General features: G+C 32.5%; 4 protein-coding genes and 1 non-coding gene across 5 annotated transcripts in view; 4 read left to right on the forward strand and 1 right to left on the reverse strand.

Moving 5' to 3' along the window:
- LOC109352249 (desumoylating isopeptidase 2-like) lies at positions 5,528–9,181 on the forward strand. The gene is made up of 4 exons (XM_019594147.1): positions 5,528–5,987; positions 7,636–7,897; positions 8,482–8,549; positions 8,720–9,181. Exons 1-4 carry the CDS (start codon positions 5,853–5,855, stop codon positions 8,954–8,956), a joined length of 702 nt encoding a protein of 233 aa, XP_019449692.1. The 5' UTR covers positions 5,528–5,852; the 3' UTR covers positions 8,957–9,181.
- On the reverse strand, positions 10,327–11,186 carry LOC109352250. Its single transcript, XM_019594149.1, has one exon. It carries the CDS (start codon positions 10,958–10,960, stop codon positions 10,343–10,345), a length of 618 nt encoding a protein of 205 aa, XP_019449694.1. The 5' UTR covers positions 10,961–11,186; the 3' UTR covers positions 10,327–10,342.
- LOC109352247 (putative septum site-determining protein minD homolog, chloroplastic) lies at positions 14,072–15,958 on the forward strand. The gene is made up of 2 exons (XM_019594145.1): positions 14,072–15,278; positions 15,673–15,958. Exon 1 carries the CDS (start codon positions 14,118–14,120, stop codon positions 15,108–15,110), a length of 993 nt encoding a protein of 330 aa, XP_019449690.1. The 5' UTR covers positions 14,072–14,117; the 3' UTR covers positions 15,111–15,278; positions 15,673–15,958.
- TRNAT-AGU lies at positions 17,231–17,304 on the forward strand. The gene has a single exon. It is a non-coding gene; the product is annotated as a tRNA-Thr (tRNA).
- The window catches only part of LOC109352248 (beta-carotene 3-hydroxylase 1, chloroplastic-like), a gene marked incomplete in the record, with an annotated part of 3,108 nt that continues 2,804 nt past the window's right edge, over positions 22,605–22,908 (forward strand). The window contains 1 exon segment of the mRNA XM_019594146.1: positions 22,605–22,908. Within this exon segment, the coding sequence (XP_019449691.1) occupies positions 22,778–22,908 (131 nt within the window).

The raw sequence follows: 22,908 nt of genomic DNA on the forward strand, positions 1-22,908 counted from the left end.
AACTCGTCAATTCTACCATACGGAATTACATTTTCTCTAAGATTCGTGTCTCCAACCTTTCCTCAATTTCCCTTGTTGCAGCTTGCATACGCGTGGATTATGTCATCCCTTCCCAGAAAAAAGAAGCTCTAGATACCAATTGATGTGGGTGATTATGGAATTCAAATAAGAAGACGATGAATTCAATGGAATAAGGGTAGAAATTCCTATGAATAAGAAAGGAATTCGAACAATCTTATTCATAATGATCAAGAATTACAAGAAATTCAGATTGGAAGAGAGAAAGAAGAGAAGTTTTGCAACTTTCTAAAATTGGAAAATCAATTAACAACTAACTTTTGAAATTATACTATTTATAACCTAACTACATAACTACCATAACTGTCATCTAATACATAATTACATGTTTATCCCTATCAGCCTCTATGTCACTTGTAGTCATTGTGGAATATGTAATGTTGTGGAATATGTAATGTTGTGGAATATGAAGTTCTCCATAAAATTGCAAAAAGTGAAAACTGAGAAATTGATGTTCTCTTCTGAACTATATTTTTACTTCCTTTTAAAAATATTGTATTTCTTTTTGGTAAAGCATGAAAGATGATTTTATATTTTCTGAACAAAGGAGAAAATAAATGTTTTGAAGATTATTTTCTAAAATAAATAATGAGAGAAAAATTTAGGTGTTGATAAATAGTAATAGTGGTAAATGTGAAATAAGCCCATAACGTTGTAATCCATGTAAATTAACTTGTATCATATTATACATTATATTTATACAAAAAATATGTTCACATGTTATACATGTGCATCACTAACAGCCTAGAAAATATTTAAATCAAAGTATTTTGGTTTTAAGCTTTTACTGCTCTGTATCATGGAAAGTAAAAGAGGAATAAAGAAGTAATAAAATCTAATGAAACCAATATTGTAAAATCCATTTCGTACCGGCCGGTTCAACCAGAAAACCGGTGAACCGGACTTCTAACCAGTACGGTATAGGTGTTGAACCGGTCAAGTATCAAAACCGGTCAAAACTGGTCAAAAACCAGTCAAAACCGGTGAACCGACCGATATTTTACTAAACCGGCCAGTTTATACACATATATATATATTTTTAAATAAAACTTAAAAACCTATTAAAATGTGACACATCTTTCCAACTCTTCTTCAATACTTCAAGGCACATGTTTCCAAGGCATATATAGATTACACTTTTTGGTTCCTAACGTTCGTGTGTAATCTCAGTGACATTTGTGTAATCTTGGAGTAGTGTTTGAAAATAAGATTTGGTGAAAAAATATAATATCGATATGAGACAACTTTGACTCCTTGGTGTTAAATATTAAAACTCCAAATTTATTTGTTTTGTAGAGTGAGTTGTGAACTTGTGTCATTTATTTATATTTTGCGATTGTGAAGTGATATTTTTGGATTAATATATGTTTTTTAATTTAGAATTGGAATTTGTTAAAGATTTAAAGTTGTTTGTTTATGTGAATTTTGAGTAGATTATAAATTTGAGTATCTACATATTTGGAATTTTTTTGTTATAGGTTTTTATATATAAATATAAGTATGTATGTCCGGTTTAACCGGCATGTGATTTAATTACTGAACAACTGGTTGAATCACTGTACCATTATACCAGTACCTTGACCGGTTTGATAACCGGTACGGTTTTAACCAGACTAAATGAAAAATAATAAAGGTAGCATATGACCGAGCGGGCTCAACCTTAAGCCACTAAAGCATGAGTTTTAGGCCCAAACGTGGTAGGCCACAATTTTTATAATTACCAATAATGTTAAAAATTCATTACATGTGATGTTATTTGTTTTTTTGGGTACATTGATATTATTTGTTTTGGTAGACAATGTATTTGTTTTAAAACTATTTGAATATTTATCTTTGGACAACGTGGCAATTTCAATACTATTTAATTAGGCTAAATGATTAATTTGTATAATCAAGAAAAACCTGGTGATTCATTTTGTCTAGTTCCAATATCATTGTTTCATATATTCACTCTTCCACTCACCAAAAGTCAGAAAGCCTTCACATGAATAAATCTACCTAAAATAAAAATAAATTGATTGGCCTTATTGTCTATGAAATGATTTATAAAATGAAATTAATTATGATATTTAAATAAATAAAATTTCAATAAAAAAAAGCCCAAGAGATAAGCTTCAGATAAAAATAAACGTGATTTAAACTAATCTGCCACACTATATGTTCCGTCGCCCGTGCATGTGACAAGTTTGGTTTATTATGCGATAATATTGATTGGGTCAATTGATAATTTCAATATGTTAAAGGGACAAACAATGTATGAAATAGACATATAACAATGGTTTTAATAATATATGAGTATATCTTTCAAGTCAAGAACTCCTACAAAAACATTTAATTAACGTAGACAACATGGCTTTTCTTTGAGGGTTTAGATTTGGTATTAGATAGGATGATGATAAGTAGCAAAAAAAAAAAAAACATATAATGGTTTTAATTTAAAATTATTTTTCCATAAAAATGAAATTTAACAAAGTAATCTTTTTTCTCATATATTTTAGTATTAGTCGCATACTCACATGAAGGATATGTTGCACTATCAGGCTACTAGGTACATTTTTATGAGAAGGCAGCTAGAGATGTCATAAAAAATATTATTAATATATCATTTATTATTTATATTAAATTATCATTGATAATTAATATAAAATATGAGTGATAAATAATATATTATGAATATATAAAATTTTATGTGGACAATTCATAAATTTAATATTAAAATGTATAATTTGGAGATGATTGTCAGAATGAAACAGGGTCAATGAAGAAGTGGGTGATTCACATAAATCAAAATAAAAGGTGAAGTGATCATTGTGTTTTTCATCTTTCAATCTCAACGATCAAATTTTTAACTAGTAAATCAATCATGTTAATGAAAAAGAACATGAATCATGAAACTCAAAGGGGATGAAAGCATCACCCATAAAACAAAGGTACATCCTGCAAGTTTTTAGTGATAAGTTAATTAGTGAGTGTCAAATAAAATAAGTTTTGAGAAAAAGATTAATGAACAAAAATATATAAGATTTTATACTGTCACTATTGTTAAAGTTTGGTAAGATCAATGAAAAAGAAAGATTCTTGATGAATTAAGAAGTATATGAAAGAAAATTTAAAGAAACGTAAAGAAAGAAGAATGAAAACAAAAGAGTGATAATATTTTCATTAATAAATTGAATTCTCATTACAAAATTGAATTAATTGAATTGCAAAGATTAGGGGGATATCTCTTTAGATACAACAACTAAAAACAAAATTTGTTAGCCAGATAATCGATTAATTCTGACAGAATCACACATATTCTAACATCTCCCGCAAGCTGGAATGTATCTAACATTTCAAGTTTAAAATGTGTTGAACACCATGCATACTCTAATATCTCTTCTTGCCGGTAAGTAAATCTTGATCTCTCAGCCTTAAAAAACTGAAGTAATAAGGACGCTTAACCACCATTGGCAGAAGTAATTTCATCCAACGCTTAACCATCTAATGCTTAATCATCTACTTGATAGAAGCAAACCAATCATAATGAATGAAAGAGAAAAAATAGATCTAAATCTTAGATCCTAAGATAATGCTTCAATGAAGAGAAATACACACTATAATGTGTGTGTTTAATGAGAGAGAGACAAAAGTTGTATAAATGATGAAGTAGAACATTGACCATGCATTCCCTTCCAAACAAGTGACATTGTTGAAGTTGCTCAACCTTCTTTTGAAGAAACATGCACTGAGGGATCTGAAACATGTTCATGCTTTGTCCAAACAGGTTACAGATATGAAACTTTCAATAGAACTCTTGGAAAATGAGTAAGACTTTTACTTCACCAAACTAAAGAATGTAGCAAACAAAGCTATTATTTTTAAATTGCAAAACCCTCAAGGAACTAAAGTAGTTACACTGCTACATGGTTTGCAAGAGACACCACATGCAGACTTCATCTTTGAGGTATGTGGAGAAGCCACCCAAACCTTTCTCCTTGATAGAACATACAATGCTCTTCACCACTCCATAGCTTATTATTTGATCCACAATGGAAAAAGAATTTTGCTCATAAGCAAAGAAAGCATAAGAAGAGAGGTTGGTGGATAAACAACAGAACCAATAATTACATTGCTCAGATACCATGTTAAAGTTTGGTAAGAGCTATAAAAAAGAAAGTTTCTTGATGAATCAAGAAGTATATGAAAGAAAGCTTGGAGAAGCTTTAAAGAAAGAAGAATGAGAAGCAAAGAGTGATAATATTGTTATTAATGAATTGAATTCTCATTACAAAATTGAATGAATTGAATTACAAAGATTAAGGGAATATCCTTTTATATACATCAACTAAAAATAGAATCTATTAACCAAATAATCGATTAATTCCGACAAAATCACACATATTCTAATACTATTGGTTTATAAAATATAGACTTATAAATTATGAGTGACTTATAAGTTCATTTGTCAAAACAATTAACTAACTTATTTTTGAAATTGTAAGTTACTTTAGGACATTATAAATATAACCTAAATCTTTATCCTCATGATTACCTGTGCAATGTGTTTTCCATTTCCTAAACAATGAAACAATTGCTTTTAGATTGAATACTTGCTTTATATAAAACAGGAGGATTTTTGGTGAATTTAATAGGGCATCTAGCATTTGCAAAAACACACAAATCATCCATAACAACTTTGATTCCCAAAATTGTAAAAATAAAATAGAAAAAACATGTTAACTTTATGAAAATTTGAAAGATAACGATATATCAACTTCCATTAATAAAAGCATGCACCAAAATGGTAAAAATAAAATTGAAAAGCATGCATCACAATAATTGCGTAATTGACGAAAGACAATCCTGAACACATCATGGTTAGTCATAATCACAACTTATTATCATTGAATTGGATGTCGGTCTCACTAGTCACACCATTTTTACCGTTAACTGACGAAAATATCCATTTTTATAACAAATAAAGACTACTCCCTAACGGTCAAAAAACTGGAAAAACAAAGGATAACCTCGTCATTCCAAACAACTTTCCTGCCTGTTTGCGTGACCATTAATAATCGCATGCATGATAAGAGTGGAGCCTATTTTACACAGTACAATAAATAAATATATATATATATATATATTTATTGACAATGAAAATATTTATACACAATTAGTATATTATCTATTTTTATTTTTATTTCTTTATTTAAAATTAATTGATAATTAATAATAAATAATACAACAATAATATAAATAAAATTTCGAAATATACGTGTTTAGTTCTATTTTCCAACACCTACTAATCATTTGCGAAACACGTCCCATGATGACAAACAGCTGTAAAGTAAATCCTACTTTCTGCAATATTATTACTTCACATGAGTGGCAATACCGTCTTTTCATTCTCAATTTTTTTTTCTTTTCTTTTCTTTTATATTTCATTTTCCATTCCTTTGCGTTCCTCTTGTATACCACGCACTCGCTTTCTCTCTCTCTCTGGTTCCCTCGCTGTAAAATATAAAAACAACAAAGACAAAAAAATTCGATTCAATTTAGAAAATTCAAGCATTTTTTCCCACTTTTCCAGAATCCCGAGGCCAAATCTAGCTATAATTGTAAATATCTCAGAGAGAGAGAGAGAGAGGGAACAGCTGTTATTGATTCTTCTTGAATCGAAGAATCTGAGAGACCAATATATGTAGATAGTGTTTAGAGAGATAAAGAGAAAGTGGGGTTGTGTAAAGTTAGGGTTTTTGGTTTTCATTGTTTGGTGGGTCTGAAAACTGAAGATGACGGATGTGATACTTCACATCTACGATGTAACAAACAGTGGATCCGATAAGACCAATAACACCATTCTTCAGATCAATAAGATCTTCAAAGATGGAATTGGCCTCGGTGGCATCTTCCACAGTGCCGTTCAGGTCTATTTCTAACGTTTCTTTTGTTGGTTTCAGGGTTTCAAACTGTTTATTGGATCTGAGGTTTCTATTTTAGTTGTTTTTTTTGTGGTGTTCTTGGTTCATGTGTAGTGTAATTTCTTAATGTGTCAATTCACTCTTATTTTGATTCGTTTTATTTATATATTTTCTAATTTTGGGTTGGATTCATTGTTTAATTTTTCAGTTTGTAATTCATGCCAGCATTCATGTTTTTCAGATGAGACTTTGTATTTGCATGAAGCAGTGTGTTGAGAAACAGCGATTAACTAGATATCAAAGTGATTGTTACTTGTGGTGTGAGTGTATGTTTTTCATGTAGCCATGGTATAATAAACATATTAGCTATTGATTCTTTTACGTATGTTCTGTCAATCAATGAGTGAGTTCATGCTAGGTAGTCAATTGTGATACTAGATAGCAGAACATAGTGGCCGACCCCGTGGGATGGCCGCTACAGCTTAAGGAAAAAATGTGTAATTTATACCCCACACATATAAATACATGAAAATACTAAAAATATAAGTGACTTGTGCTCTTTAAGTTTTAACAATTTGTGCTTGGCACTACTGGGAGTGGTGTGGCAGTGGGAGTTTGGGATGTGGCAATCATGTGCAACTGCAAAGTGAGGAGAAGAAGCTTTGCCTGAGACGTGGGTATGTGGAAAGTGCATAACGTATTTGGTAAAGAAGGGGAAGAAGGTGATCACTGCTGCGATGTTTTGTGAATAGGGAAAGAAGGGAAGAAGATGAAGTTGCGAAGGACGTGCAGAACGATTCACTGCTGTGACTCTTCTTCAGCTGCTCATGTGTTTTATTAAAGGGGCTCTCATATTAAAATATAAGGGCAAAGCAGACCTTTTCCCTTTAAAACTAGGGTTCTGTTGACCGCGGATGTTTGAGTGGTACTGGCCCACAATTTAGGCCGTGAATCTCCCACTATTTGGCCTGCGACATATCAACCGTTTCGATGCGTCCGACAACCACCGAAACACCACTATTGTGCTCGATTGACTACCTAGAGTTCATGACATATTTGTTGAGAAGTACTAGGGCTCTGTTTGGGACAATTAGTTGATAAGCTAGCTGAAAGATTATAAGATATGATCTGAAAGTTGAAACCTGATAATCTAGTTGATTGAATGGGAATTGTTTAGTAGGGTTAATTGACAAACTAGCTGATAGGTGTAAGTTCAAATAAGGTTCTAGCTTTTATAAGTGATAAGGTACCTCAAGTAGCTTATCAAATACATGCTTGTGTTTGTCTTATGTTAATTGTTTGTGCAACTATGCATTTCCCTGTATTTAATTTTAAAATCGTACAGAATACAAGTATTATGTTTTATCATCTGACATCCAGTTTATTAATTTCAATGCTATTTCTCAAGACTTGGAAAACCGATACTTCGGTTTTCCAGCTTTCTTCATATTGTGATACAGCTAAAGTGGATATGGTCACCTCTGTTATTGCGTTTTTGTAAATTATCTGGCCATATTGTATATATGTTGTATTGCATGCTTTTTTCTCAAATTTTATTTTACATTGATACAGTGCACATCCTTGACATTATGCTTGGCCTATTCATTATTTTGCACGCGCTGACATATTAGAATTGTTTGTTCTGCTATTACAGGTTTATGGAGATGATGAATGGTCATTTGGATTCTGTGAGCAAGGTACTGGAGTTTTCAGTTGTCCATCTGGAAAAAATCCCATGTATACATATCGTGAATCCCTTACTCTGGGGAAAACAAACTTATCCATTTTCAAGGTAAATCAAATATTAAGAGAACTCAGTAGAGAGTGGCCTGGAAGTTCATATGATCTGTTGGCCAGAAACTGCAATCACTTCTGTGATGAATTCTGTGAAAGGCTTGGTGTACAGAAGCTTCCAGGTAAACACCTACCTATACTGTGTTGCTAAGGGGTAACTTGGTAATATTCCGCCTTATGTTAATTCTTTGGGATGCAACTTTTCACTGCTAAAATTTCTGTTGGAATATTGTTTCTCCCAGTATAATATGATACTTATCTTTGTGGAAACCGGATTCCATTTATATAGTTCAATGCTCAGCTCATCATTATGCTTTAATCTGGGCTCCATTTAATTGACTTTATTACTAATTTTTTATGCATTTCCATAGAAAAGAAATGCAGCTTGGATTGAAACTGCCATGGCCTTTTGAACGTAGGGAGAGGAAGTTGGGAAATGGTTAAGTTGAGTCATTAGTGTATAGGGCAGCGTGAGAGATGCTTGGACATGATTAGTGAGGTACTTGGGTAGTATTGATTCCAAAGTATTTGTACTAAAAGGAATTAGGAGTTCTTGGGTTTTAGGGTACATAATACAATGACTCACTTCTCATTTAATTTTGCATGCCGAGTGATGGAGGTTTTTGCATTGATCCATCTCTTATATTATTGCTTCCATACATTACTTCTCAGCTTCCCCGGTGTATTCTTATGGCTTCCATGACAGGTTGGGTTAATAGGTTTGCCAATGCCGGCGATACTGCTATGGAAGTAGCTGGAAATACAGCCTTACGGGTGAGAATTTAAATTCTAATCCACTAACTTATGATTGTGTTAAATTTTTCCTTCACTTATCTCATCACTACCTGGTTGTTTTAATGATGTTGCCTTTTCAACACTTAAGTAATAAATTATTTGACATATTTTGACTTTTGAGGAAACCTTATAATACCTGATTATTGCAGTTGCGGCAAGCGAAAACAGAGATTGTATCAGCAAGCAAAGTGGCATACCGGTTCCTATTAGGTGTTACAAACAATGTCAAAACTGATCTAGAGTCCCCTAGCAACTCAAACAGAGAAGGAGGATCCCCTAGATTTCAAGCTACTTGGTTGAAAAATATAATTACTAATGGTGCAAAACCATCAACTAGTTCAGAAGCTGTGAATCAGAATGGAGTTGTGCCTCAACCACCAATTTGACAAGGTCATGTCATATTCACATGATAGTTGAGGAAGTTCATTGTCCAAACCATAGTTCTTCTGATGTGTATTGTAATTTGTAAGTCAAACAAAAGGAAAGAAATTTTACATGTTTATTCAATGTGTATCAAATGTAAAACTTTTACTTCTTGTTCAACTCAAATCTTTTTTGGCCCCACTTAAGACTATGCTCTTTGAAAGATATAATTGTACTATTTTTTATCCTCTCTGAATGTGACTTCATTTCTTTTTTTAGTCATCTTTCACTATCAAAATCTCTTATTTGTCTGTTTGTACAAGTGAAGTTTCATGATTGGTGACATGGCCATGATAATGGGTTTGATTGGTTTTGAGTCAGACAGCTACCAGAAACAACGAGGGGTGAGTGATCCATTTGTGTGGAGCAATAGAGTCTAGAAACTAGAAACTATGGTTATGATGTGAGTTTTGTTCATTCAATGTTGGATCTAAGTTTTCACATCACTCACTCAATGTTGTCTTACAAACACTTTGTAGTTTATTATGACCTTCTTTGGGTTGTAGCTTTGCATTTTTGCCAATAACCGTTATTTACTATTTTTTCGAGTTTATTATATCTATAGTTTATTTTTTCTTCTTTTCATTCTTCTGTAACTAATTAAGAAGTGGAAGAGTGAGAAATAAACTTGGGAGTTCAAAAGGTTGAGTCATATGCTAAAAGCACATATCAGCTGAAGCAAAGCCTATGTAAAAAGGGAACTAACATTAGCTTCACGCCCAAAATGTGTGGGAAGGTTGTATTTTTAGGTTGATGTTATTTTTTACCAAAAGAAATTGTATTACAGTTTAAATATGCAAATTAAGGTGTTAGATACATTGGAGACCCAATGGGTATCTACACAGGTCTGGGTCTCAAAATAGCATAATCGGTATATTCAGCAAATGTCATGCTGTTTGCTGTAATTTAGTCTAAATTTGATTTAATCCTTAAACACACAAGGAAAATAAACTCGAGATGCCAAATCACCAATCTATTAAGTGATTTCATGTAACCCAAAAGGCAACAATGATAGTTGCATATAAATTATGAGGGGATCCTCATTCCAGGTTTTATATTATTGGTACTTGGTAATCAGCTCAAAGAGTATGTCCCTACAATAATTAATTACAAAAAGTCACACCACAAAGGAAATAAGAAGCCTCGGATACAGTTAAAAGACAATAATAATAGCAGTAATAATAATGATGATCTTAATAAAAGTTGGTGACACTGCAACATGTTACATGCTCAATCACAACCGAAACAGAAAGTGTTATACTTATCTCAAGCAAAATAACAAAAAGATTTCATCTTCTCACTCACCAACACATACACAAACAGTTAATCTCTATCATCTCAGCATTCCTTTAAAAGACAATCCTATCTTCATTTGCCTCCTCTGCAATCTGCAGTGATGAAACTGCCTGTGCTGCTATAAGATCCATCGAATATCCGCTACGTCCCCATCCAGCATCTTCATACAATGGGTCATTCACATTCTTCTCAAAACACTCTGATGAGCATGACCACTCGCCATTTTCAGCAGCATCCCAGTTGTAACCATATCTGTATGCATCAGCGACCCGCCCCATTCTCTCAACACACCATCTGCCAACGCCTCGATGGGGAAAGCATGCTCTTTCTCCACCCACAAAGATGTCAAAATTATGGTGGCAATTCCAGGTCTTGCATGTTGTGTCATTGATAACAACCTTACATTTATCGTCTGAGTCTTCACCAAGTAAAACATGCAGAGCAACAGCTTCAGCAATTGCAGCGCCCTCTTCATCAAGTCTCTGCTGTTCTTCTTTCTTCTTTTGTTTCTTTTTCTCCAGTTCAGAAATTATGGCTGCCGAAGTAGCAAGCGCTTTTTCCAAGCGCCTTTTTTTCTTCTCTGCCTGTTTAAGACGATCCAACTCATCCTTCACCTGCTTCTTTTTTTCCTTTCTCACATGTTGCCCTTTATTACATGCCATGGTATCCATAGAATTTACTAGCTCTAAATAGTAAAATGACTTCACCGAACTCCTTTCCTTCAAGAGAGTTTCTTTAGCTCGTCGTACATTTTTCTATAAATATTTTCCCTATTTGCCTAAATTGTAATGCTAAATATATTCTAATTATTAGTTGAAGTATTAAGACTACTACTAAATATGATACTATCCAGACCACTACTACACCCACTCAGGTCTACAAGAGTACCTCATCTTGCAAAATATGCAATCCCAAACAGAAACAACAGGCGACAAAAGCATAGAAAATTCATAAGCACTCACAGACCCTTCCCAGGGTGTCATTCTTGTTAACTTCCCACAACGCTTGCACTTGCCCATCCAGAAAAGGCCAATATACCTACAACACTATTACCAAATCTGCAAGCTGTTATTACACTCTTGTTCAGGTACACCTTTCCCAACTGCAGTGTAAGCAGAAACACAGATCATGTAAATAATCAAAATTTGAAAGTTCTCATGAAAACAATGAGTTATGATTCATTTACAGATAAAGAATGACAGGCAGCTACTCCAAACAAAAACGGGCGCAGAAGATTGATAGAGGCTAGAATGGCCAGATTCATGTAATATGCAAATCAACAATTAAAACAAAGAAAAATATAACACAAATGAAATTTCCCTTAAAATAAACATCTGAAGATTAAGAGATTCAGGGAAAGATATAAGTAAACACATAATAATGTCCACAAAAAGATATAAGCAAACACATAATAATGTCCAAAGAAAAATATGGAAAAACTCATGTTTGTACCAAAACAGGGATAACTATTATCAGTATTTCTCATACTAAACAGGTTTGCTTAAAATCTTCAGCAGCAATACATTCTATATGAATAGGATAAGAAGATTAAAAACTATTGATTAAGAAGAAGAAAACAAAAGGAGTGAATCATGTTTAAGTGACAATAGTGCATCAAGATAAAAAAGGGCAGCCCACTGCAGAGGCTCCCACAGAGTGGGGTCTAGGGAGGAGCCTTATCCCAGCAAGAGAAGACAATTATATACCCTAACTTGTTGAAACATGAAACATAATCAGAGGGGTGAAATCGTAACTAAGACAATATTTCCATATATGTGCTATGTATTGTATTTCATTCTACATCAATCCTAATAAACAATAAATAAATTATCCAAAAACCATTGCACACTTTTCTCTCAATGTGCAACAAGAAAGGCTACGAATGGTAACACCATAACAAATCAAACATAAAACTGCGTCATTGAGCTTTAGCCAAACATGCAACTGAGAAACTACCAACTAAGTTATTCTAAATTCACAATCCACCAATACGACGACAAGACCGAACAACCAAAGTCCAAAATGAAATAAGAATCACTTGAAATAACATCAATATGTAGCCTTGTTCTTTGATGACATGACATACAAATAATGAACATATATCAAGAAGAATTACTGGCCTGAATAAAACAATACTCACCACACTTCACGCCAATTATTTATCTTCAGTGTGATTGTTTTGATGATTTTCCATAAAAAAACAAAAGATCCCTAATTCTATCTTCAACCACCCCAAAGCAAACAATTCCATTACACCGATGACGAGATCAAATCCACCAATTAAGACCCAAAACATCAATAAACTCACCTCAATTAGAACCCACATTCTGAGAGCGCAAGATCTAACAGACCCCGAATTTAAAAAATCATTTTTTCCTCTCAAAATGAATCACTCAAAAAAAATTCAGACCCAGATCCAAAAAACCATAAAAACTTCAATACTCATAATTAATCCATCAAAATGAGAATAAAAAATAAACACCCATCAAATTAAAATCGAAATAAGAAGAATAAAAATGCTAACTTTGAATCGGAATTAAAAGGGCGAATAACCTGTGGGAATGGCATAGAGAGCAAAAGGACATGGACCTATCACAGTGGTGGTGGAACAGTTAGATGAAGCTTGAAGAAGCAAAAGAGAGCGTTGTTTGGATCTGAAGGAAACGTAGTTGGTAGGGAAACGAAGTGAAAAAGGTTTGTGTTTTGAGAAAGAAAAAAGTAAAATCAAAACAGAGAAGGAGAGAGAGAAAGATGAGAAGAAATAACTGAAACATGAGAAGAGAAGGGAAATCGTTTCAGTAACGAATTGAGATTCGACACGTGTATAGTGATGGAGAGAGAGCACCATATAGAGTCTAGAATATCTAACTTTTCATACGCTGTTTAAATAATATCTTCCAACCCATTTTATATCTTCCTTTGAAAAGTTGGGATTTTGGATATATTCGAATAACTAATCTCATAATAACTATTTGTGCAAAAAAAAAAAATAATAATTAATATAAATTATTAAATTTTATTTAAATAATTAGTATTAAAAAATAAAAGTATATGTTTTTTAAATAATTATGTAATTAATAATTAGATTTTAATTATAATCATCTATATATAATTTTAAACCAAATTTATTTTTCACATATTTTTTTAATGTAGGTATTATTCTTATTTGAGTTGATCCATATATATATAATTTTTTAATATAATTTTTTTATATTATCGTAACTAGAGTGTTGACAGCCACTATCGTGTCTGTTAACTCGTTTTCTTATCATTTATAATGTATAGTTTGTATATCATAAATGTCAAACATCATATTTTGTGTTAAATATTTGTAATATACAGTTGAATTTATTTGATTGGTGTAATGTTCTACATTAAAGACTAATAGTCACAATGTAAGAATAAAAAATAATTAACGAAATAATATGAGCATATATTAGGTGGAGAGAAACATTAGGTTATATATGATTTTTTTTGTAAAAATTAAAATATAGTGAGGGCAAAATAGGAATAACCACAAATTACACCATAATGATAGTTATTTCAGGTTTTCCCTTTATAAATAGTATAGATATAAATATAGATATTATTCATCCATAATTTATAAAAAACACTTTCATTTCCTTGTAAATATATACATATTTATTTTACTTAGGAACGGAACATGTTGGCATTATTGGACAAAAATATCTATCTTATTTTGGGAAGATAACAACAAAACGGGACATTTTAGTAATAATCAAAAATAATAATTTCTCTTTCTTCTCATTCCAAACTCCATCCCTGATTCTTCCCTCCCACATTGTGAAGAATAAAAACACTCATCCAATGCTCTCTATCAACCTCCCCGGCGCCGCCAATGCCAAACCTCCATTTCTTCCGTCAACCCTTCTTCCCACCACTTCCACATTCTTCTCTTCCAGAACCCTCTTCCCCAAACCAAAACCCTACTCACCAACCCCCATAACCGCCCTCCTCCAATGGAACCGCAAGCCCGAACTCTCCGGCGAAACCCCCCGCGTCGTCGTCGTCACCTCCGGCAAGGGTGGCGTTGGAAAGACCACAACCACTGCCAACATGGGCCTCTCCCTCGCCCGCCTTGGCTTCTCCGTCGTCGCCATTGACGCCGACGTCGGCCTCCGCAACCTCGACCTTCTCCTCGGCCTCGAGAATCGCGTTAATTACACCGTCGTCGAGGTCCTCAACGGCGATTGTCGACTCGACCAGGCTCTCGTGAGGGATAAGCGCTGGTCCAATTTCGAATTGCTCTGTATCTCAAAACCTAGGTCGAAATTACACCTAGGGTTTGGTGGGAAAGCCCTAACATGGCTAGTTGACGCGTTGAAATCACGCGCGGAGGGGTCTCCGGATTTTATCCTCATTGATTGCCCCGCTGGCATTGATGCTGGATTCATAACTGCTATAACTCCGGCGAATGAGGCAGTTCTGATAACCACGCCGGATATCACGAGTTTGCGTGACGCCGATAGGGTCACTGGTTTGCTTGAATGTGATGGAATTAGGGACATTAAGATGATTGTGAACCGAGTTCGGACTGATATGATCAAAGGGGAGGACATGATGTCAGTTCTTGATGTGCAAGAAATGTTGGGATTACCTTTACTTGGTGTGATTCCAGATGATACTGAAGTTATAAGGAGTACTAATAGAGGGTACCCTTTGGTTTTGAACAAGCCTCCTACGTTGGCCGGTTTGGCTTTCGAGCAGGCGGCCTGGAGGCTTGTTGAGCAGGATACTATGCAGGCTGTGGTGGTTGAGGAAGAGCCCAAGCGTGGGTTTTTCTCGTTTTTTGGTGGCTAAGATTGAAACATATGTACTGGTTTGAGGGGGAAGTGGTTGTGCAAGTTTGGAATCTCAAAGCTATGATGGTATTTTTTTGTGGTGTTTGAGGTTTTGGAAGTGTTTCTTTAGCTTCATTTTGTTTGGTCTAGGTGAAGGTGGTGCAAGGAGGAAACTGTATACAGTTGGGTTAGTAAAACTTATCTTGCTTTTGTTCATTCAAGATTGATTTATCTTCATTTGAGTAGTGAGTTTATTGTGTTTGTTAGTGTCAGGATTAGTGTCTGTTACCTCTTGTTTAGGTTAACTTTTGCAGCCTGTCAAGATTTTGTTGCCATACTATTATGTTATTAGTTTACACAATACAATGATTAGTTTATTCAGTAGCTATGAATAATAATAAACTGTAAAAGTTATTTCTTGTGGATATTTCGTTAGTGATGTTTCCTTTCAGTTCTTGCCTTGTTGGTATGTTTGTTTACTGAATGAAACATGAGAGTGAGTCCAAAGTGTGGACAAATGAATCAAATATGTTAAATAGTGCAAAGATGATTGGTAAACTTCCATTTGAATGGGTTAACAGGATACCCACAAGCAGTATGATAAATTTGCACTTGTGTCTAAGCTTGTGGAAGTGTTTCAGCAGCAAATACTTGTTCTAGACAGATAAAGCAGGAAAATGTGCAGTGTGATTCATAAATTCTATCTTTATTCATTATTTCCATTCAACATTTCTATGTTTCACTTGGAGGATGTTGGAAGTAGAGTGTGTTGGGAACTTGGGATTAACTGCAAAAGTTAGATCATTTCAAGAATCAATTATATGCGCAATTGGTTATTGTTTTAATCAATTATGATAGAGTCAATTTTATGTTAGAATGTTTTCTAAAAAATTGTTTCAAGTAATCTATTTCATTTGGATTGTGTAAAAATATCGTTTTTAAATAGTAAATTACTAAAAAGGTATAAGGTTGTTTGTATATTTGTTTGGTAGTTAGTCTTGGGGAGAAAATTTTGCTTACCTATGTGATTGTGTCACTCCATGGGCCTTAGTATTGGGATTCGCCAAGAACTTGTAATTTATGAAGTTTTGATTTTGATTTTTATTTTGTTTCAGTCCCTACAATACTCTAAATTTCAATGTTATACCAAGTTTCTGATAACTTTTTTGTTGTTAAGTCTCTAAATACACTCACCTTATGCTATTTTTCATAATCTTACTGAAGAACACAACAAATGGTTCTTCCATAAGAAATCTAACGGAAGTACTTTTCTTTCTTTCATAAAATGACATGGAAGAATAAAATAAATTTGAAATAAAATGAACTACTCTCATCAATTCGTACGCTTTCTCTTTAAATATGGGATAAAATATGAATTTTGAGTATGACAATTCTAATAATTTCTTTGTCATCCTTTATGCTTTGTATTTCAAGGTCCTCTATGATTTTTTGATCTAGTCCAATGACTTTGAAATCATAATTTTGAGTCAGGTCAACTCTGTATTATCATTCAATTGCAACACTTCAAGAAGTATGGTTATTCAAACTTCAAAGTGCAACCTAGATATTACATTTTCTCTCCTCTCTCCCAGCATAGTGTTAACACTATTATAAAGAGGACTATTAAATTTGTATGCATATAATGACATATTCTTGTATATATTACTCTTACTGTTAATATTTTTCACATTATAGGTTAAATAAAATTGCATTTATGTCGCCACATTTGTAATGTTTTAATATATTTTGGAACATTTAATACAATTTCCTTTCTTATCCTTGGATCTGGATTTTACCATGGACCATGGCTAGTTGGCCACTAACATTCCCTCCTAATCTGAAGATAACATTATTTCTCAAGATGACTCTCTTCCACACAATTCAACAATAAGAATATGTGGTGCAATAGAAGGCAATGGTTAATTGTCAACTCATGTCTAATAGATTGCTTTATAATTGTAAGCATAATCTCTATTAAAAAATTAATGGACACTTTTAAAATTTCACTTGTTCTGATGTATGTTAAATATATTAAATAAAAAATATTGTAGAACAAGTACCAGAAAAGAATAAATGCTATAACTGTTCCATCATTAATATTTACTATACTAACAATAATCTGGTCAGAGATTACAACAAGCTTTCATAGCTCAGTTGGTTAGAGCACCCGTTTAGTAAGCGGGAGGTCTTGAGTTCAACTCTCAATGAAAGCAAATTTCGTTTTTTTTAATTTAATTTAACTATGACAGTTCATATTTGTGCATACTTCACTTTACTTTTCTTAGTCTTTATAACCTTTCCATTTTAGGGGAGGCAAAATACTTGTGTTAACATTAGGAAACTTTAACATCAAAATTGTTATCATGCAAATTCCTCTGACTTCCCACTCATCAAGAAAATTGGATCCTTTTACCAAAAGTAATTAAGAAGTATTGAGATAAATGTAGGAGTCTCATCCACCTATAAATAGTGCAGGCTATCAGTTACAGAAGTATCATCATAACGTATTTCGTTTACAAAAATGTCATTGACAAAATTTCCTTCTGTTTTGTATGGGAAGAACCTCTTCTACTTAAAATCAAAGTATATTATATCTTATCTAATCCATCGCTCAAAGAATATCATAGAGCTATATATTGTCGTTTTCTAAAATATAAAAGACAACCTGGCTATATCTAATTCACATGGTGGTCAATAATATCTTTTTGGTTGGCCGGTGGAAAAAATCTTCTGCCTACTTCCTACAAGATCTTCACAATCAATTAGCATATATTAAACTTGTTACCTAAAATTAAGGTGGAAATTGGTCATACCACCTATCAGGAGTTTTTTATATGGTCTATAATAGGATAGGTCAGGTCAAATTTTTTCCACAAACAGTCAGGTACAGACTTCCTAGAAACCTATTTAGTTTAACAGGTCAGATTTTAGATCACCTAAAAGACCTATTAAACTTAACATATCAGTGTATTTAATTATATTATATAATAATGTTGAAATTATACTATTTTAATATAAGTAATATTATTATAGATGTAATATTAATATAAAAATATATATACAAATATAATTTAATTATTAGAATTTGATAGGCCTAATTAAAAATAAGTCAATAAGCTCACTAAAATGTAAACATAGTAGTTATTTCATGAACGTATAATATAATAAGCCTTTAAACAGACTAACAGGTTAAAGTCAAACTCCTATATGGTGGACTTGTTTAATGCAAAGTCTGGTTTGACATGTTTCCCTTACTTAAAATTAACTATCAAAATTTGGCAATTGCAACTCATCAGACTCTGGCAGCTGGTGTTTGTTGACTTGTTGCCAATGCTGCAGCATATTAAAAAGACTAAGCAGATAATCATGTGAATAGTTTGGTAAATCCATCTATAATATATGTCACTGTCAGTAATGTTACTTTATGATAGAGAGAAGGATAATTTATGATAAATTGATCTATAATATAAATGTGATATGTCACTATTAGTGAATGTTACTTGTGATAGGGAGAATTATGATTTAATTAGTTTAATTTTTTAGAATATATCCAAAATTTAATTTAATTTTATCAGTTATTATTTAATTTGTCATCATTTTATCAGCCGTAATATAATTTTATTAGTTGTGATTGGTCAACCCCATGCATCATTGGAATGAATTACTACTCTTATATCACATGGAGCTACAAAATCCTTATTACATTTGTTGGTGCTGGTTTAACATACTTGTATGTGCATGGATTAAAAACAAATTGGCCATGACGTCATCATTGTGTAAATTTTATTTATTGCTTTTAATTCACTCTCTTTTATTCTTGGCAAGAGTTTAATTAATTTTAAGTTTAATGTATTTGTAGTAGTCTTTTTGAAGATCTAATTGATACTCTAAATGTCTTTTACTTTGAGCCTATCAATTTTCTAGATGCAAACTTGTACTTTTCTCTAGCTATTTCAAGTTTGAAGGAAGGTGATATAGTGGTATTTTATTTCAGATTGAGTTACTTTATTGAATTTGTCATAGTTTAGATTTTTTTGAAATTGTGCATAGTTTATTTGCTATTTTCTTATCATTTATAATGACTTTACCTATATAATAAACTACGTGAATTTTAATTCCTCATTTTCATTTAATAAATTTTTTGTATAAAAGCATGGTTTTTTTTTTGTAAATTCGTTCAACAATTCACAATTAGCTTTGTTCAATGAAGTTCATTTCTTCACTTATTATGTGAATTCCAACAATAATAGTGATTATTCTTTTTTCTATAAATAAAGCAATTAATGTAAACATGATGATTTGGCCTATGTTTCTCTAAATTTGACAGGTAATTGAAACTATCGACCAAGGGGAAAATGCATGAGTAAACAGGAATTAAATCTTTTATGATATATGTATATATCTCAATAAGTAAACAGAAAATGAGTTAGGTAAATGTGAAAGGAAAAAATATAAATGGAAGTCTTAGTCACCCGTACTGCTTCCACAAAACTTGCACGTGGAGTGAGTTCAAAGGCTTATCATATATTTTAAATTGTTTCTACTTTCTAGGGTAATGATATAAGAATTAACACTTAACGCTTAGATTATTTTTGTCAAATTATTATAAGGTTTTTCCCAATTACTTTTATGTGCGATTAATGTTAAGGAAAAATGGAATTGTAATTGTTGCATCTTTGTCAAACCAGGCATACCACCTTATCAGGATGGGATCGATCCGACTAAAACATGTGTAAACAGATATGAGCTAGCCTCTTATATCATCCTCACTTAAGCATTATAAATGTTAGTGACATAATATTTAATGCAACCCCCATTGAACTTTGTCACGCTCCGTGACTCAATCAGACAAATAAGTCCAGCTTGGAGGCCAACTTCACGTCAAGATGTCACTTTTCTTCACACACCACTTAATGTTCCACGATTTAATCTCTGCATCCTGTAAATTCCAACTTGCTCCGTCTCTAACAAGCACAGTCAAAGACGAATTTACTATACGGCAGAGATAGAGTTGTCACACTTTAATCACACGCATTACCAAGTCACCGTCACCCAATAAGTAGATGACATGTTGCCAAGGTATTTACTATAAATAGAGGGTATTCCCCTCCATGAAGTGATATCTTCCTTCTTATTCTCTTGCGTCATAAATAAGAGTTAGCATCCTCTGATTCCTCTCCATAATTGAGAGCTAAGTGCTTCAAAAAACAAAGGAAAATGCAACTCCCAATGACACCTTTATCCTTTTGAATATAATGAAATTACACTTTTGCCACTAAAAACAAGTGTAAAAACATGTATTTGTCTTTCTATTAATGAAGAGGATCTTTGTTCCATAAATATACTCTCACTCTCATATACATCTTCTCTCTCTTATTCATTACTAGCATTTACTCTCATTCACCTTCATTAACTCCTCACAAGCCTCGTACTAACTTGAGCGTCGGAGAAGTTTTTCGGATACCTCCACCAGCGGATCCAGGCTTCATCTCCGTCAACCTTTTAAAGCAAGTTACTCTATCAGACTCTCTTTTTGACTATCCCGACTAACATGAAAGAACAATTACAGAATCTCAAAATGACTATAAGCCTATAATATTTAATATACGATGAGACATTCTGCATAGTAAAAATTAAATATGTTAGTATTTGAATTTAGTAAATAAGTAATTCAATATAAATGGACTAAATCAAAAGTGATAGAAGGAAGATTGTTTTTTAAGGCTCATTAGGTTGATGAAGTTACCAAATGAAATGAGTGATTGTTTTTTAAGACTGTTCCTTCACCATTTTGGGTTCATTTTCCGTACCCTATAGCTATATTCATTCATTAATGCGCTAAAGGAAGGGAATGAAAAATATAATTGGGTGAACAACCCACTCAGAATCCTCCCCAATAATAAAGTGATAAGTATATATAAAATAACATGAAAAAAAAACATAATTAAATGTTATTTTTATCCATTAAATATAATAATATAACTCTTTTACCTTTCAAGACAAATAATAAAACAATAATTTATCTCTTCAACATCAGAGAGTATTCTTTTCCGAACAACTTATTTTCACAGCCATAAATACAACATTTCTGTTTTGGTTTTGGCTTGATTTTAGAAATTGTACTACATGGTAGGGTCATGCAATTGGGATGAATAGGAGTGAACAATTCAAGTGTAGACTTCCATGGGATTTTATTTTTGAACCACTTAATCCTATGTAGTGAGTTAATGGATGTAATGGAGCCACATTTCTGTTTTGAATCCTTTGATTCATCAATCCTCCAACCTCTTCAAATGTCCAATTAATAGGACTATTTGGATACCCTACATCGTTGTCCTTTGGATCTTTGCACTTTTATATCTGCATGAGTTGGAGAACTTGTGGCCTTGGTTATTCTACCTCTTGGGTACCAACGCAAGTGGAATGTTCCATTATGTGTCAATTAACAAGGATAAGACAAAATAAATGCATGTGCTATAAACTATAAAGTTTAATTAAAAAACTCACTGTTGTTGTAAAATATTTTCATCAACTCATGTGTTACCATGTTGTTAAAAGATTTTGTAAGCATAAACTAAAACTCATTCAAATAAAGAGCATCTTTATTTCCTTCTAATAAACAAGTTTACAAATACTCCTAATCGGAAAAAAAATCTATAAAGCAATACATGGCAATGACGGCATGTAGAAAGTGACACGTTTTCCTTAATGGGCTTAATACTTTCTTATGGTTAGAATTTTTTTGGCTACATTTTTAGAATGATATAACATTTTTATTGAATAATTAGTCGCTTAAATCTATTGTTCTTTAATAGTTAAATACTAATTGATAAAATTTGTTATATCCTAATGAATTAAATTATAAATTTCTCTAACCATAGATCAATATAAGTTACTTCATATGGATGGAAAGTCAAATGCAGTATTTTAACAAGAAGATAAGTACATTATTTTGCATATACATTTAAAATAATACTAAAAATGTGTTTGTCAAGTCGTGTAAGGCTCCGTTAGATCTAAGGATGACTAAAAAGACAAAGTTTTAATTTCTTGGAACGACATTTGTTATGAGAGACAATCATGCACTCCGAAAAAGATTAACTTTTTACCCAAAAACGATTAATTTCTTACCCAAAAAATGATTAATTTCTTACCCAAAAAATGATTAATTTCTTATCTGAGATAATACTTTAGTAATATAAAAAAAAATACATTGAAAACAAAATTATTTCATTAGTATTGAATATTATAATTGATTAAATATTTAAATTAAATGACCACATGAAACATGGTTGTCACTTCTAAATCACAAGCTAAAATGATCTTATGTTCTAAAAAAATTCTATCAAATATATCAAACTAATCAAATTTTATAAAATAGTGTACAAATATTAATTTATGTCATTATAATTTTTAATTTTAATCAAATAAGATTTTCTGATTAGATGGAGACACTAAATAAAAGATAGGTGATCCCATTAGTCTAACAAGTAAGGTGAGCTCTGTTGTCCCATTCTCAACATTTCCTTAGTGCTTCCGAAGCTTACACGAGGTTTTCTAAATTTAATTGGTCCCACAATCCCACAAACACTGCCATTGTTCCACTTCCACACACCACCATCATCATCATCATAAAGTTGTGGTCTCTCTTCACTCTAAACTTCAAAATCTTCTCTCTATTTAGTTATGACTGTTGGAATCTCTGCCTCTATAGCTATGAAGCCTCTCCGTCTCCACCACCCCTTTTTCCATCTCCACACTAAGCCAACACCAACCATGTTCTTCAACCCCTTAAGACCTTTTACTCAAACAATAAC

Source organism: Lupinus angustifolius, chromosome LG07, assembly GCF_001865875.1.
Source record: "Lupinus angustifolius cultivar Tanjil chromosome LG07, LupAngTanjil_v1.0, whole genome shotgun sequence".
Taxonomy (NCBI): Eukaryota; Viridiplantae; Streptophyta; class Magnoliopsida; order Fabales; family Fabaceae; genus Lupinus; species Lupinus angustifolius.